The following is a 17926-nucleotide window of genomic DNA, read 5'->3' as shown; positions in this document are numbered from 1 at the left end:
CTTAAAGGTTGGCATAAACAACCACAATACCTATTTATTTGTTGAAATGTCAAGCACAACAGAAGACAAGTTTCCTGAAGCAATAATGACCTGAATAAGGAGGGCTGTGTTGTAATGTGTACATATTGGTGTGGTTAAATTGGCAAGAAAGTACAATATAAACCTAGCAATGATTTACTTAATGCGTGAATATATTTGTGAAAGGCTCAGAAAGAGATGGAAAATGGCTTTAGACCATGCAAAGACAACAAAAAAAAGCATGGTGTTTGACTGCACACTGAAAAATAATGATCCAGTTAAGCAAAAGCATATAGTTCAAAGCTCAATCAAACACACGTGTGATTGACCATCCTGGATGACTGGGACTAATATTGTTCAGAAGAGAAAGCACACTTATTACCTTTGGAGTTCATATAATTTCAAATTGTCCTTCAAAACTGCTTCATCAGTCCACACCTGTTTCATGAAAGGGTAGAATAAATACAGTTCCAGTTTTATTATTAGGGCCTCACAGTCACCTACAATTTTCACAGTTTGATTAGTTACAATACACAGCCTTACATTTCAAGCTGGTACATTCCGTCATCTGCACCTGATCCCTTCCTTCATGCACTGCCCCAGACTCAATAGGCAATGACTTTTCAAATGTCTAAGTACTTGATTAAATGATGGATGATCATAGAAAATCTTCCACTTACTATAGACAATGCTATATTTAGAGAAGAATCCACCTGTGGAATTTTTTCAACCCTGGTAAAGATGGGTGGAGGAAATTTAGCCAGTGGGTTTCCTGTCAGATTAAACCATTCCTCTGAAACTAGGGCAAATGTATTTTAACATCCAACTGTACATCAGGTTCTAAATGTTCAATGCCTTCTCCAATATGCAAGGCCAAAGATCAATATCTTGTAGGGTCTATTTGCCAAGTCTAGCCTCGAAAGATGAATGCTAGATGACCCTCTCACCTACTGTCCACATGTGTAAGTTTCTATCCATCCAATACTTCTGTCCATCATTTATTTACCAAATACCATTTTCTAACTTGACCTTGCATCTGTCAGCTACAGCAAAACAGCTGTTCATTTTACACCTAGATAGTCTGATGCAACAAACTGCACATTACGACACTATTCTCAGAAACTCTGTTTAGTGACTACATCTATTCAGCCTACATGCCACATTCAGCTTCACCATCCAACCGGACACTGCATACATACCATGCAGTGTCCATAACTCTCAATAAAGCCTTCAATCCTCTACCTATATAAACCCGACTCACTATATCCATTCTCCACATGCACAGTGATTGGCCCGTTCAAAATATTTTTCCATCATTACACAATAAATGGTGTTGCCCACACTATGAAGCCTTAAATATTGTCCTGCCAATATATCTCTTCCAGAATATTAACTACCACATTTCAGTGAAGATTAGTATATATATTTACTATTCTTAGCTCCACATCTTCATACATTGAAAACATACAATTGCACAAAGGCATGTGTATGTGGATTTAGGTAGATATGTAGTTAATACTGGCTAACTAATTCTTAAATACCTTCACAATATTGTGGTAGTCGATATTCTGGATACAATATTATTGCTGGATGGCAATTTGTCTTTCAGTTTTGTGAAAAAAATTCACAATAAATCCATACTCCCAGCATACTTTCTTAATCCAACTGACTACATTCTACTCACATACACTACATTCTTTCCATATGTACTACATTCTCTCCACATACATTACATTTTCCCCACATACCATATGTGTGTAGACCTATACATTTCTTTTAATCACCCCACAAACAAAATCCACTCACTCTCTGGATTTCATCTTTCTAAAACACTGCACATATGTATACCACACACATTAATCCACCCCAAAATACAACATTCTACCCTATGTACTTTTTTATAATCCACCACACTCCACATCAATCCACCTAATGTACTGCATCTACATATCACATAAGCTACATCAATTCACACCATGCTCTACTTTGCTTCACCTAGGACCCAACTTCCAATCTTCCAAACTATCTAATCTTGTACCCCATGCGCTAACTGTATCACCCCTTCACTATATTTTGTTACAACACACACACAATCAATCAATCCAAAACATTTTACCCATAAACTCCACTAACTACCTACACCCCGTGCATCTTACTCATCATACCCACCCTTTTCACCAACTCACCTCTTGATTTACAATCATGAACAATCCCACACATTTCAGCAAAAAATTAAAAAGGAAAGTTTTTAGTCAAGGCCATTTTCTAGGAATCTCTACATTGTAATAACCAGAGAAAGATGCACGACAGAAGCTTAACTAATGATTTGTTAAGGGCCCCTCCTAGTACAACTATGAGTTTCACTCACCTATGAGACAAATAAAAGCAGGACAAGAAGTTATAGATTTCTTGTGAAGCAACTTTTCTAAGTCTAAAACAACAAGGAAACCAAAGACCACATTATAAATATATCTTTTTGATATAACTAATGTATCATTGTTGGGACAGGAGCATCCCCTGCATTCTGTGCAGATGTGGTACCATGCCCTAAGCACAGCCTGACTTTTATTTTGACCCTGGTGCCATGATAACCTATGTGAGTGGCCATTGGCCTAGACGTGTCCCTGACAATGTGAAGCCCTGGACCTGTTCTATGGCTCCAAGGGGTGTATCAAGTGTACCCTCATTATAGGCAGTAGACAATTGTCCCTGTTCTGAGTATATCACATAAAGTGACGGTGACAGCATAATATGTATTTTAGAAGAGCTCAGTAGTGTGACCATACCTCTTTGTGTCACAACAGCAAGGCCTATTGGGCTACTTGTGTAAGATTCCTCTGTTTTGTGTTTGCCCAAAGGGGGGATTAGGAGCTGGGTGGGCAGTTGGGAGGGAGTAGTGGAGGGAGTAATAGAGGGTGTGGAAGGGGTGTAGCACCTTGAAGAAAAAACATACGACCTAATCCGCTCTACTTGGTTCCCCAATGCCCTTACAAAAAGGGAGAGGAGTGCTCTGCAGTGTACTCAAAGAACTTCTGTGCAACCAGGCCTGGTGTCTGCCTGAAAGACAGTCTCTCAGATGTGAAGGGACATTATCAATAGTCTATACTTTTTTCAGGAGGAGATATGGATTGGCTCTTAAGCAGCCTGCCTGCTGATGAAGGTAAATAGCATGCCCCGTCCTGTGGGAGGAGAGATTGTTCAGGGGGTAAGAGCCACAGTGTGTCCCCAGTGGCTGTGAGACTTTCAACAAGAGCTGACTGTATGAGAACAAGCCTGGGAGGGCCTGTATGTCCTGTAGACCCTATGGTCTTCATCCAGATTTCCACAGAGAATAGCAACTGCTCATCATAGGCCCAGCCGGGGCTGTGACTGCGTGACATCTGTAGGCCCAGACAGGAGCTGCAAATGCATGACTGCCCATGCATGGGCTACAACTGCTGTGATCCTCATACGCTCAGATAGAGGCTTCAAATGTCATGATTGTCATAGGCCTCAATGAGGGCTACAACTTTTGTGATCACCCTACACCCGGACATGATAAACAACTACCTAGAAGGCAGTAGTCCTTGATGGGGGCTAAAACTCCTAAGATCAAGATAGGCCAGAACAGGGCTGCAACCAATTCTGGTCCGATTAGAACTGCGACTGCCGCAATCACCCATAGTCCAACCCAGGCTGCATCTGTCCTCACCACCGGTAGAGCCGCATCTCCATAACCTTCAGAGACCACCGCATGCAGCTGCAGCTGCATCAGCACTGTGGGCTCCATAGACTGAGGATGGATGAGAGGAATAATGGCTGCTTCCCGTTCATGATGTCCTACACATCCCTGTGGACTTTTGGCTCATGGCAGCCCCCTCAAAAGATAAGCTCCACTTCACCAAGAGGCAAATAAGGACTCAAACGTGAAACCTGTATCAATATGGGCTAAGAATAAAAACTGACCAAGCCCCTTGCACCGCCCGTACATCACTTTTTCCCATTAATAAAGTGGCACACTGGCGGCGCAAGGGACTTGTAAATAAGCCCCTGAGTGTGCATTTGACTTTGGGCCTAAAAGGTGCACCTGTGCTTTATTCACACTATCACCTGACTTGCAAAAGGCCTGAAAATCAAGAACTAGGGAGTCCTCCTGTGACAGAGTAGTTGAGGGAATGGAGAAAGTGCAGTACATTAAAGGGGAATCAGACTCAAGGACACGAAATTGTAGGCACAAAACTTTGTGACTACTGGGGGTGCAGCTTTATGATTAAGGTACTCTCCTGAAGAGACAAGCACTGGGTTGCACATTGAAATTATTGAGTATGTGCACCCACACATTATCTCGCTGAGAAGCATATGAGTGTTCACCATAACAACTCTGAAAGTCAACTGAGGAAGGGGTTGTTCTTGGCCCAGTTTGCAGAGCCATTATATGATGGACCCCAGTACATCAGTGGCAAACGATCTCAACCTCTGTCGTTGAGAACCAACCAAACGCGGTTTGATAATCCTGTTAAATTATTGTACATAGCAGTATTGTGTTATGAACAACAACAAAAAAGACAAAATAAACAACAGGTGGTGTCTCTCTCCCTGATAATAGTGTATTAAACTGAAAACATTTAATGCTTTTGCTGTGGACAGGTTGACCTGGGTCAGATGCAGAGTCAACTGCATGTCAGGTAGAGCCATTCATGTAAATATCTCTGCCCAGCTATACCTGCATTTAAGCAGCATTAGCCTATTGTGAAACCTTCAGATTACATTATACACCAGTTGGCCTGTGTAATTTTGTATGTAAAAATATTTGAATAAATTCCAACACAAATGCATGTCACACTTACTGGCCTGGAGTGTCAAGCGAGTATCACAAATTGATATATAAATTAAGTAAAGTACACCGAAGCAAAACAAAAGTAAAAAGGAAAGATACTCCTTTTCACCAGTGGGGACTGATTCACACTTCTCACATACTGCAGTGATCTAATAGAGAGAGACAAACAAGAATAAACCAGGTTGGACCTCATATCTTATGGACTCCGGCTTGGGTGCGGGTATAAAAAGACAGCTGATCATGGGGTGTGGGACCTGTATTTATTAGCAGTCATCTACAACATTAGTAAAGCACTACCTTTTATGATGCTTTTTATTTTGCTGAACATATCATTGCTTGGTATTCATCAGCTAGGTTTAAATTTCCACTCATCTGAAATTGCTGCCCCTAAAATGTGTATTGATAACTGCAATATTTTGCCTAGAATCCCTCTGCATTTTTTCAAAGTGCTTATCTGGATCCTTCTATATTATTCTTTCTTTTTGCTATTATAAGCATCACATGCTCTTAATCCTTCAACGTAATGAATTTTGTAAGAAGGCATCAAATGCCTCCCAATACAACATGATCAAACATTGATTCCATGTGACAAGTGTCCAAATACACCCTGAAGCAAAACACTAATAAGGTAAAAATATACAGACTTTAAAAAGTCATTCCCAACATATCTCATTACACTGAAAGCTACATGCAAACAAATAATCAATCACAAAACCAAAATCTGACTACAAGCAGTTCCTACAATATCCCCTTCATTTGTACCTAAAGTACGTCTTTAAATTCTTAGCCTTTTGGATACAAATAAGTGCTACCAGTGGCTCCGGAAACATGGCATATCATTTCTACAGATTTCCCTCCATTGCCAATATTGACAACTGCTGAAGAAATGATCCAAATTATTTTTGCCATTTTTGTCTTCATGGATTGCCTTATACTTTAATTTCTGATAAAGATACTCGAGATATTTCACGGTTTTGTAAAGCCTTGTTTAAGACATTTGGAATTTGGCAAGCTCTCTCTTAAAGGCAATCATCTTCACTCAAATGCAAAAAAGAGACTTGGCTAAACTTTGTGGTGTTACTTTACTTCCCTTCAATGTTATAGGGTTTCCTATTTACCAACTGTAAGAAACTGAGCTACTGGTTGAGGGAAGTAAAACCCTACTCAAGCAGGAATTACAATCTGTTTCAGGGTGCAGTCACAAGCAAACTCTAGTATATAGAGTAATTTGTGATGAAAATAATAGAAACCCAATCAATAGAACCAGAGCTATGCAATTTAAAATATTTAAGTGAAAATTGTGCCAAAAGGGACAATTTGCCAGCTGTGGATATCTGGTCACACCAGACCAGGACAAAGTCACAAGTTCAGGCTGACCGCGATGGAGAGCTCTGAGGATGCAAATGGGGCAGCCTGGGAGATGTGTTGGTTCTGAGGAGCTGCAATGGGAGGTCCTGCGTTATCGTTGAGGATCCCATCAGCGAGGGCTTGCAATGCAAAGATCGGTGTTGAGGATGCATCACACAGTCGAGGCAATGCATCTGTTCCAAGGACATGTGAGGCTGCAATGCAAACACCTGCATCATTGTCGAGGCTGCCTCAGAAGAGAGATTTAACCCCTTCCATGCTCATGACGAGCTCAGCTCGTCATGCAGTACACTGCTCGTGTGCTCATGACGAGCTGAGCTCGTCATGAACAATGGGATTTAAGGGACTGCAGCACCAAGGGAGAATTGCTGTAGCATTGAAGGTGTTAAAGTGCGAGGGCCTGTATGTGGAAAGCTTCCCACAGGGAGCGAAGTTGATGCGGAGTCCTTGCATTGGGAGAACCCTTGCAGCAGGGATGATGCATCAGTTCTGCTGGGGGTTGCACTGCAGAGCAGAGAAGATGCATTGGTTATGCCGGATACACAGAAGGGCATGTGGAGCACATTTAGGCCTATTTCCAAGGGTCCAAGAGATGGGGTAGTACCACTTGGCAGGGTAGGGCTAACAGATGGCAGATTCCAGGTGCTGGGTTCAAGATTTTTGGAGCCTTCTGTCCTTGAGGTTCTAGTCAGGAGGCCAGTCAACTAGCCCTTGGAGTCACTTTGGGGTCCTATGTTCAACAGATGCAGGTCCAGTCCTTCTCATCCAGGCAAGAGAGCAGCAGACACCAGGTCAGCTTAGTAGGGTGGCAGTTCCTTCTGAGTAGGAGTTCAGCAGAGTGTCAGTCCCTTCAGTAGCAGAGCAATCCTTCCTACTGGCAGAGTATGCGGAGGCCCACTGGGCAGGAAGGCCAGTATACAGGCTTCCTGCTTTTCTTGCCCGGGCTCTAGACAGACTACAAGGAGCATGCAGCCCTTTGTGTGGAAACAGGACACAGGCCATTTGAGTGTATGTAGGGCAGGGCCCAGTTCCCTTTTCACATCCTGCCAGTGATGGTCCATCCAAGCACACCTAGGGTATCTATTGTGTGCGGCTGTCTAGGAGGAATACACAAAGCCCAACTGTGAGCTACACAAAGTCATGTAAACCAGAAGCAGGCCACAGGCACTAAATCGATTGTGCTTTTATGAGTTCAAATAGTTTTTTGGGTCGGTTACTGCCTTGATCAAGTGTTGTGTAGTTCCTATAAAACCTATATAGGATCTGCACGTTTAGACAACATACTCTGCAGGATTGATGTCAGACTGATTCTAGACACCCCTACCAGGTGTGTTAGCCTGTATACTAGCTAGCTCACAGTGCCACTAGAAACCCCTCTTACCAAGGAGAGAATAGCTCTTGGCAACTAATCGAACATGACAACCCTGATCTTTCAGGACAGTGGAAACAGTGCAGTACTTTTCGCTTAGTCCCTTGTGATTACTCAGTTTCAAAGAGATACATAGAATAAACGAAATGGATGTTTTTCAATAAACATTTATTGAACTGTTGTCATTCTAGTGTAAAATGCATGTGATGAAACAACCACTGGTGTGGCTGAAACTAAGAATAATGAGGGGGTAAAGTCTTTATTGTCTTGTAGGAACTTGTTCAGGAGTCCTAGGGCAGAAACAGATTGCTGGGCTCAGATTGTGACAATTAAAGTCTTTAGCAATGTGACCCTCAGAGTGAGGAGGTTGAGCAGTCAAAGGCTTTGTCAGGGAAGTATTGGAAGTTATTGTCTCAGAATTTAAAGTATATAAGCAACAAGGAGCATAGAGGGAAAACAGAACACCAGGGTCGACCTCCACTCATATAGTCATCAAAACAACATGTCCCTGTTCTTTAAGGTAATTACTTTAAAGTTCAAAACATGTACAATATGTTACAATTTTCTGTATAAACAAATCTCTCCCCGATTTTTTATATCTTTGGGGTAGAGTGTCACACGTTTATCTGCCTATTAATAAAAGGCCTCCATCCCAATTGTGACAGTCTATCTGAATTCCAAAAAAGTACAGAAAGGTGACTGACGTATATGTGAATTCTCAATACATTCAGTTCACAACACTCAAACTCTGAAAAATGTGTGTAGGCAAGATGACCCCTCACGGGCGAACCACCATCGGGATACCTGGTAGGTACTCACCAGATAAGCCCATTTTTATCATCATCGGCGATCACCTTGCCCAAAATAAATGTGTCCGAATGTTTTTTTATTATAAGTGCAGTGAAGTGATAAAGAATCACAAAAACGTGAGTTAAAATTGATAGGCACACAAGTCTCACAAACACTTTATTCTTTGCGTGACCTATCAAGCTAAAAAAGCAAGGCAGAGGTGGAGACGATACGCTTCGTGAGGCTCTGACCGATTCATATAACGACTGAGAGCTGAATCTGAGAGGAAGACTCACATGAGGGGCTTTTCTTCATTTTAATCGCACCTTACAGCCGGTAGGAGACACCGTGGCTGATTAAGGTCTACATGAATGGTGTGTCCAACTTTGATGCAGTGGCGAGAAATTGTTGGCCCTGAAGAATTTGCTTAAATGTATTCTGGGCAATGAAACATGTTGGCTCATGGTAATGGTATGCATGTATAGCAGCCAGCCTTGCTTTTTTAGCTTGATAGGTCACACGAAGTAAAGAATAAAGTGTTTGTGAGACGTGTGTGCCTATCAATTTTAACTCACGTTTTTGTGATTCTTTATCACTTCACTGCACTTATAATAAAAACAATTCGGACACATTTATTTTGGGCAAGATGATCGCCGATGATGATAAAAATGGGCTTATCTAGTGAGTACCTACCAGGTATCTCGATGGTGGCTCACCCGTGAGGGCCCATCTTGCCTACACACATTTTTCACAGTTTGAGTGTTGTGAACTGAATGTATTGAGAATTCACATATACGTCAGTCACCTTTCTGTTCTTTTTTTGCATTCAGATAGACTGTCACAATTGGGATGGAGGCCTTTTATCAATAGGCAGATAAACGTGTGACACTCTTCCACAAAGACATAAAAAATAGGGGAGAGATTTGTTTATACAGAAAGTTGTAACATATTGTACACGTTGTGAACTTTAAAGTAATTGCCTTAAAGAACCGGGTCATGTTGTTTTGATGGCTCAGAATTTAAAGGACATCAGATACCAAATATTAGAATTAATTAAATCAAATACTTTTATTTATAAAGAGAAATTAAGTTGTTGCTACTCTACACAAGGTAATTGATGCACATAATCAACAGAAGACATCCATCAATGGTGTCGAGGGGAGACAATACCCCAGCAATCTGGGAGGACAGTCTTTGGTGGTAAAGTGTGTTGGCCTTTTTTTGAGAGAAAACCTAAGAGAGTTACTTGAAGGGAAACACATTTTGTAGCAGCTGCACCCGTCCCCTACGCTATTGTTACAGCCCCCCCCGCTTTCTGGGTGCAATGACTCTGTACCTTTTCTTTCTTGGATTTGTGTGCTATCAGTCTATGCAGTCTGTGAGGACTGTCCAAGTGTCCAATGGAAGGTGCAAGCTGTTCTCAATGTTTTGTGCATCCTGGCCCTCAAACCATAGGAGGCGGTGCACCTGTCACAGTTGGACTCACTAGTGCATGAGCCATTGCTCCAGCATCAACTAGAGTAAAGGCAGCATTTGCACCCGATGAGAAGGAGGCAGTTTAGTTGCAATGGTTGTGGCTTATCAGCCATTGCGGCTCGAATCTTCCTCAGGCTCAAACACAAAAACCTACCTCAAAACAAACTAGATACTCATACTTCCTTGTCATGGTTGGTCCCAGGTGGAAGGATCTTGGCAGGTATGACTCTGCTCTGGTACTCTTGATTAATTCCGTGGGAGAGGGTGGATGGCAGTCAAATTTTCATTAAGTGGTAAGTGATTTCTTGACACTTTGAAAGTTCATGAGCTCAGCTGGCAGCAAGTTACTCAGTAAGTTTGACCTACTGGTGCATGCAGTTTAATTCCACTCCCAGGTCAATTCAGATCCCTGTTTCTCACCCTCACAGAAAGGTCACATACTTCCCAGAAAATGCAGTGGACCTCTCCGGCACAACCCACCTCACCACCTTCATTGCCCCTCTCCTGAGCAGAACCTTCCTCATGCAAGAGCACCTCCAATGCCCATCCAGGAAGGTTGGTTAACTCTTTACCTTGAAGCACGGTCTCCTACAGGCTTGGGTTTAAGTTCCCCTGGTATTGGACCCAAACATGGCATGGGAAATGGAGTTGGCACATATCCATCCCTGGAGCTCCATGGTGGGTGTATTCAGGAAAGTAAATCTTGGCACACTGGCTAGATTATTCTGTCCCATATTTAGGTGGCAAAAAAGCAGTTGTATATGCAACTATCACTTCTGAGTTTGGTTATAGGCAGTCCTTCCTTTTTTCTTATTCCAGTCAGACTGATCCTGCAAAGGTCATTGTCAGGATGTGTGAGCAGGAGGGAGAGGTCAAGCGGGAGTCTCATGTTAGCAGCAATCCAAAACAAGAGTAAAAAGGCAAGGGAAGCAATCCAGTTGAGTTATCTCTTAACCTGTGGGGATGTGCTGCTCCAGAGAATAATGGGCCAACAGAGCAACATGGGTCCAGCAGAGGTCAACAGAAAACTTCCTAGTTTCAAAGGGATCCACTTTCTCCTCTCCTTAACAACATTCAGCATAGGGGGAAGCCGTGCAATTCACATCTGCTGTGTAGACTCTCTGTCCAACCCTCCATCCTGCCACGTGAAAGTGGGAAGCACAAGGTAGAACGCAGTGTATCTACAGCCACATGTGCCATAAATGCTCCACATGCAACGTTTACACACACAAGTAAGGTGCACACATGTGACATTCATGTCCCAGATGGATAAGCAAAGGATCCAGATGCAGGAGACTGGCACACCAATTTGGAAGTCACAGGTGAGGCTAGTAGTCCACTCTCACTAGAGGCAACAGGTAAAAAGGCCTGTCCTACAATTCTAATAAATTTGCCACCACCACTGCCATTTCTTTATAGTCATTCGAGGTGACAGTCATCACTCTTGGCCAAGAGGGAGCGCTTTGTATGCCCTCTAGACTTCATGGAACTGCTCTAGATCCTAATTATTGTTATAAAGCTGACTCCAGTGTACATGTATGATCGTCGTGTGTGCTGAAGCAAGAAGCAAAACTACAGCTTGTTAGTGATGATGTCATGTGGTCGTCAGAAAATAATAATTTCAGTTTTCTCCAAATTCAATTTGAGCAGCTTTGAACACATACAATTCATGAACGTTTCAGGGGCATTTTATTAGAACACAGATAACCTAAACAGAGAATACTTTTAAAGAGATCTGTCGTTTGTCTGCATACACAGGGGCAGATTTACAAGCCCCTTGCGTCATTTTTGTGCTGCTGTTGCGTCACTTTTTGTGATGCAGCAGCAGCGTAAAAATGCGGCCCATTTACAACGTAACACATCTAGGTAGATGTGTCACATTGTAAAGCCCTGCGTCACATTATACCTGCGTATGCAGGGTGGGCGTTCCAATGCAAAAAAGCCTCATAGAATTGACGCAGTGAAATCTACAAGATTTCACTGCACTGCTTCTAGACTGCCACTGCGTCAAATTCTTATGCCTGCTTGAAGCAGGCATAAAGAGTGACACAGCACACTGAGGATAGGCCTCCCCCTGCATTGCTGGTGTTGTGCGTGCTTGCGACACGACTCCAGCAATGAGTGACTTTTGCTTCAACAGAATCGTCAGAATTTGTGATGCATCTGTCAATTCTTGCACTATGGTGCGCCGGATTTTAAATACGGCTGATCCATAGTGGCGCAAAGGTTTCTAATGGTGGTGCAGGGAAAGTGACACATCTTTACAGAAGCATCACTTTCTTGTAACTCTGCCCCAAATTATATATCCACTCCCTTCCTCCCCAATTGTATGCATTGTTGAGAATTACAAATGCTACTTCTGTTTGATCCAACCATTGTATTACAGTGAGGTGCTCAACATCCATTCTATACGTTTTTTAAAACAGCAAGGCAGCTTTTTTTTACTAGATTGTGCTGTTATGTTCTGTATGGAAGTATATATATTACCCTGTATCATTTTTTTCTAGAAGTTCAATTTGCTAATTTGTTAGAGAATGGATCAAGTAGTAATTCAGCTGTGTTTTGTTTAATTGGCTTTTTATGTGCCTACAGAAGAGAAATGTGACAGATTTTATTTTTATTTGTGGACACTTTAAATTTTAATTTGTTAAACTTACAAAACTGCTCATCCGTGTCTTGATAATTCCAGGGGCTAATGAGTTTAGCCGAATATTCATCGGATACAATTCTGATGCCAAAATCTTGGTTAAACCTGTGAGGGCAGTCTTACTGACACTGTATGGGTCAACATCCTGTTACAAGGAAAAAAACAGAAGAGCATTATTTACTGTTACAAGTACATGATAAAAGCATCGATTTACAGAAGGTTGTATTCTCTGATGTGTAGCTATGATTGCCACACAAAAATGAAAAATCAAACTCCACAGATTCGGGATTTCCATGGAAAAATACATTTGGTCAAGAAGAAAAGTGTGCCTAGAAAATTGACTTTTCTATATAAGATCGAAGAAATGGAAGGGAAAGCATATATATTGGTTGGGATAAAGAGGCAGTTTTGCACAAAACCATAACGTTTTGCCTTGGTTATATTCAGGAAAACCTTGCAAAACATTAAGGGACTTATTTATGAGCCCTTTCGTCACTTTTGCGCTGCCGGTATGTCACTTTTTGTGACGCACCAGCAGCGTCAAAAATGCACCATGTTGCGTCATATTTACAAAGTGATGCATCTAGGTGGATGCGTCACTTTGTAAACCCCTGTGCCACATAATACCTGCGCAAGGTATTCTGGGCCCGATTCACAGAACTAACTTAAGACAAAATCCTAAACTTACTACTTTTGGTATTCACAGAAGTTAGGATTTTGTCTTAAGACAGACTTAAGTTAGGATTCTGTCTTAAGTCTGTCTTAAGTCTGTCTTAAGACAAAATCCTAACTTCTGTGAATACCAAAAGTAGTAAGTTTAGGATTTTGTCTTAAGTTAGTTCTGTGAATCAGCCCCAATGTATGCAGGGTGGGCGTTCTGATGCAATTAAGCCTCGTAGAAGTGACGCAGTGAAATCTATGAGATTTCACTGCGCCACATCTAGGATGCAAATGCGTCAATATTGTCCGCCTGCCTCACAGCAGGCGTAAGACTGATGCAGGCACATTGAAATGGGACTTGCCCATGTTAAATGACCCATTGCTGAAGTTTTGTCACTTTTGTGACACACTCCAGCAATGCGTCATTTTTGCGCCTACAGATAGGTCAGCAATACTGACGTATCTGTAACTCCTTGCAACATGATGTGTCATATTTTAAATATGACGCATCCAGCATGTCGCAAGGAGGGCGCAATGAAAAGTGAGGCATAGCTGTTGTCTCACAGCGATGCTTCACTTTTCATAAATGAGGCCCTATCTTGACACCTCCAAGACTACAACCAAGATTGCATTTAGTGCGAGAAACACATTGATCATTTATACAATATCAGAGAACAAATAATAGATTGCTCTTTTGCAGTAATCTAGAACCTGTGAAACAGTCAGGTAAGAGGTAGAGCAACAGACAATACATGGAAAACACTGAACATTGACATTTTCAAGACATAATTTTTGTTGGGGCTCCCTAAAATAGTTGAAATCCCAAGTCAGAAGATACTTTGTAAATTAGACCTCTTGAAATTAGACCTCTTGATCCAACTTAGGGCCCCATTTAGAGGCTGGCAGAGCAGAATTTATGTCATAAACTGGCAGGCTTCAGCACTGTCAGGCATATGTTTCCCCTTCCTCATCTAGCCAGGTGAACCATTTGGTTTCTTCCAGTGCAGCCTCAGTATCTGCCTCTGCCATTGGAAACCCTGGACCTAGCGGCCTGTCTGCCACATGGCTATCAGCTCACAATGATGGTAGCCTCATCCTATTTAAACTCTTTTGTATCAGGGAATTTGCTTCAGAAAAATAAAAAATAAATATTGAGTGGGCCAGACAATAATAGAGACGATCAGTACATAGCTAATGTGTAGGAATTGCTAAAGGCACAAAGATCCCTGTCAGAAAGGCGGTGAACTCTAAATATGCGGGAAGTCCTCTGGTATGGGCATGGAGCCAGGGTCTATGCTGACCCGGCAAGCTGGTGAGACATCTACTAGGTTCTAAATGACCAACTGATCTTTATTGTTCTCTTGTGGCTAGAATGTCACATCATATATGTGGTCCTGTGACTGTTGGTTTTGAGATTAGATCGCGGACATCAGAAGCACCGACCGATCAGAACCCCCGTCCGAGCGCACGAGAGTCCAAAGACGAAGGTTATGGGAAGCCTGCCCCATGTGAACCTATATCTGGCGGATGCACCAACATCAATACGCTAAGTGTTTATACAATAAAATATTCCCATCCAGCATATGTATCGGCGTCACTGCGTCAAGAAACTGATCACGGCATTTGACATTGTTTGCTGGAATACGATCAGAAAAATAGGATGTTGCCTTGAAAGATTGCAAATAATAATCGTTGGATATTTGAGAGTCAGGCTACTGGAACAAAGATCCAAATGACACGTTTTTATCGCCAATGGACCTGATTCACTAAAATCAACACGTGACTAAGTGCGCTGAAAGTCATTTTGCAGAAATAAATCAGCATATCAGACTCGATATAAAAATGAAATAAAAGCTGTCGCCATAGGAAGCGAAGTCTCTCGTTTATTGATTCGACACCTTGACAATTATTATGTTATATCACTTTTTCTATTTATATAAAATGTACGAATGACGGTCACCTGACGAAGGCCTTGGGCCGAAACGCGCGTAGTTCTATTCAACCGCATTGCCTTCATCAATCATTCCAACGACTGAATATCTCGTATATCACTGGGTTTATTTGTTTTTGAAATTGTGGTTATGTAATTTTTCTGTTTTCACCTATTGTCTTTGTACGTCTTTAGTTGTAAATAATCAATTTTTTGTCTGTGTTTGAACATTATGTATTATATATAAATGTTTTTTAAGTGTGAAAAATGAAATGAATAAGTAAATGAAATGTAAACAAAAGACAAAAATAACAAGAAAATATACTATAATCAAAATAAAAAGATTGAAGAATTTTTGTATAACTCACTGTTTCAGCACACGTTTATTTGAATGTTGTGGAGGGTCTATCACTATGTTTAGATTCTGATCTAGGGATTATCTATGCCCTTGGAGTTTGCTACACTTTTTCTCTACATAGTTTACCTTCCCTACGAGTAGCTAACTGAGTACATTGTAGGGGCCCCCCTTTTTTCCATTGGTTTTGAGATTACACCACCTGAATTTAAGTTGGCTTTTTTTGGCAGGACAAAGGGAATGAAAACCTATGTGGCTAAAATATATAAGAGCTAAAAGATAACTGTTGGACTTGAGCCTTTTTGCAGGGTCAGCCCTGAACTTGTTGCCTTCCTCCTCTATTTCTTCTGACCTGTTGTTGGCTGTTTTATGACTCTGGGCACTTTCCCACTGCTGATCAGTGCTTACGTGCATATGCTCTCCCTATTATAAATTAAGGTATGAATTTGTGATTCCATGATTGGCTGGTGTGGTTTACCTGTCAGACCCTAGTACAGTGCAACAGGGGTGCCCATGGCTTGTAAACCAAATGCTGCTGGTGGGCTTGCAGCACTGGTTGTGCCACCCACAGAAGGAGTCTGTAAAAGTGTGTCTAAGGCCTGCCATTGCAGAGCCTGTGTGCAGTCTGGCACTGCCATGCTGACTGGGCAAGTGCACCCACTTGCCAGTCCATAAACCTTCCCTTTCTTGATATCAGACACCCCTTTGCTAGGCCCAATGGCAGGGTGCATTGTAAGTATAAGGTATAATATGCCCTGGTGTGTGTGGCATGTCCTAATAGTGAATTACAGTCGTTTTTGTTTTTCACTATTGCATGGCTGACTGTTCTCCATAGGCCAGAATGGGCAGTAGATTATTACATCTTATAATTAACCCGGGGCGTAGTTCGCGAAGTAGCGGTACGTGTAGCTACACGAAGTGCACTTTGGACCACGCGAGCTACGCGTAGCACTACGCAAACTGCGTAGTACCCTGTTCACGATGATTGCACAGTGCCAGATGCTTGTCCGCACTGTGCAATCATTGAAAACGGCATCTTGCACAGTGTGAGCAGTCGTTTTCTGCCGCTCGAGTAGATTTTTACTCGAGCAGCAGCTTTCTCAACGTGAACTGGTAGTTTCTCATCGTGAGTGGTCACGAGCATACGCGGCCACTTGCAATGAGATATCTGACCTCCCCGCATTGAGAACTCGCCAGGAGGTTTATTTTCCACGCTCGCGATCGGCAACTTGATGTTGCTGATCGCGAACGAGGAAAAAGTCTCACCGGGATGTCATTTTGCTTTCTCGCGGTCGCCAACTTTACATTGAGGACCACGAGCAAGCAAAAAATTACTCTGCACTACGCTAAGCGTGTTTGCACTGGGCTACGTGCAATTCACGTAGTGCGAAGTAGCGCAAACTTCGCAAACTACACGAGCGTAGCGTAGTGCTTTACCCAGGCTTACTTATAATCCTAACTGACTCAGCGAACATGGTAGAAATTCGAGTTTAGTATGCCTGAACTCAGAATGATAAAATACATCTTTTAGTGAAGCTGGTTTTAACATTCTGTGTTTGAAAATACCACTTTTAGAAAGTAGGTATTTTCTTGTCTAACTATCCAAACGTGCCTCTGCTAGGATGTGTATACCTTGTCTGGAGTTTGAGTGACAGGACTGGGGGATTCCAGGAGACAGGGTGAGTCCGCCCAGTGGTTAATAGAGAGATCTGCATCTAGATGGGAGGGAGGAGTTGCACCTGGGACCTGAATAGGACTGTGCCTGCCCCCCACAGTGCTGGCTCCACCCCCTGTGGTGCGTCTGATGTCTCTGCCCTGCAATGTTAAAAGGAGAGAAGGATTCATGTCAACAGAGTGCTCCAGGGCTGTGCCTTCCCTCCACAATGCTGGCTTCACCTCATGTGGGGCATCTAATGTTTCTGCCCTGCACTGTGAAAGGAAAGAAGGAGTCATGTAAACAAAGTGCTCCAGAACTGGTTTGGACTAGGCAAAGGCCCCTCTGCCCTCAGAAGACAAAGGATTTTGGGGTATAAATATTGGGACCCTGATCCCAAGAAATTAGATCACTTTTAGACAACAAGGAGAAAACTTTGCTGAGGAGAGAAACCTGAAGAAACTTAGGAGAGACCATCCCTAAGCTGAAGTGCGCATGGGGGAATGGCCTGCAGTGTTTGCCTGACTGCCAAAGAGAGGAGAAAGGGACTTTATGTACTTTCATCAACTTATAAGGATCTCCATGGGCTTGAAACAGAGCTTGCCTCCTGCTGAAGTCTCAGGGATATCATACTTCAACCCCCAGCTCCCCAGGGTTCCTTGGGAAGTGTCTGCTGCTGTTTTGGGCCTTCTGGGGGACTGCTTGTCGCAAGGAGCTGGAAGCACGACTCAAGAGGAAGAAGTGTGTCACTGTTGCTGCTGCTGCCGTCGCATCTTGTATGTCGCCGCTGTAGCTGTCGTATTGCACCACAGCGAGAGAAGCGTCTCACAACGAAGAAGAAGCA

General features: G+C 42.5%; 1 protein-coding gene across 4 annotated transcripts in view; it reads right to left on the bottom strand.

The window, feature by feature from the left end:
- The window catches only part of LOC144791219 (dehydrogenase/reductase SDR family member 4-like), a 232906-nt gene that overhangs the window by 29066 nt on the left and 185914 nt on the right, over nucleotides 1-17926 (bottom strand). For 3 of the 4 annotated variants that reach the window (XM_078665871.1, XM_078665869.1, XM_078665870.1), the window contains exons 7-8: nucleotides 12494-12628; nucleotides 401-456 (exon numbers count right to left, since the gene is read on the bottom strand). In XM_078665871.1, the coding sequence (XP_078521997.1) occupies nucleotides 401-456; nucleotides 12494-12628 (191 nt within the window). The remainder of the gene's footprint in view (nucleotides 1-400; nucleotides 457-12493; nucleotides 12629-17926) is intronic. The other variant, XM_078665872.1, reaches the window with a different exon arrangement.

This window comes from Lissotriton helveticus, chromosome 11 (assembly GCF_964261635.1).
Source record: "Lissotriton helveticus chromosome 11, aLisHel1.1, whole genome shotgun sequence".
Taxonomy (NCBI): Eukaryota; Metazoa; Chordata; class Amphibia; order Caudata; family Salamandridae; genus Lissotriton; species Lissotriton helveticus.
The sequence above is the reverse complement of the archived record's forward strand: the minus strand, read 5'-3'. Positions and strand labels throughout refer to the sequence as shown.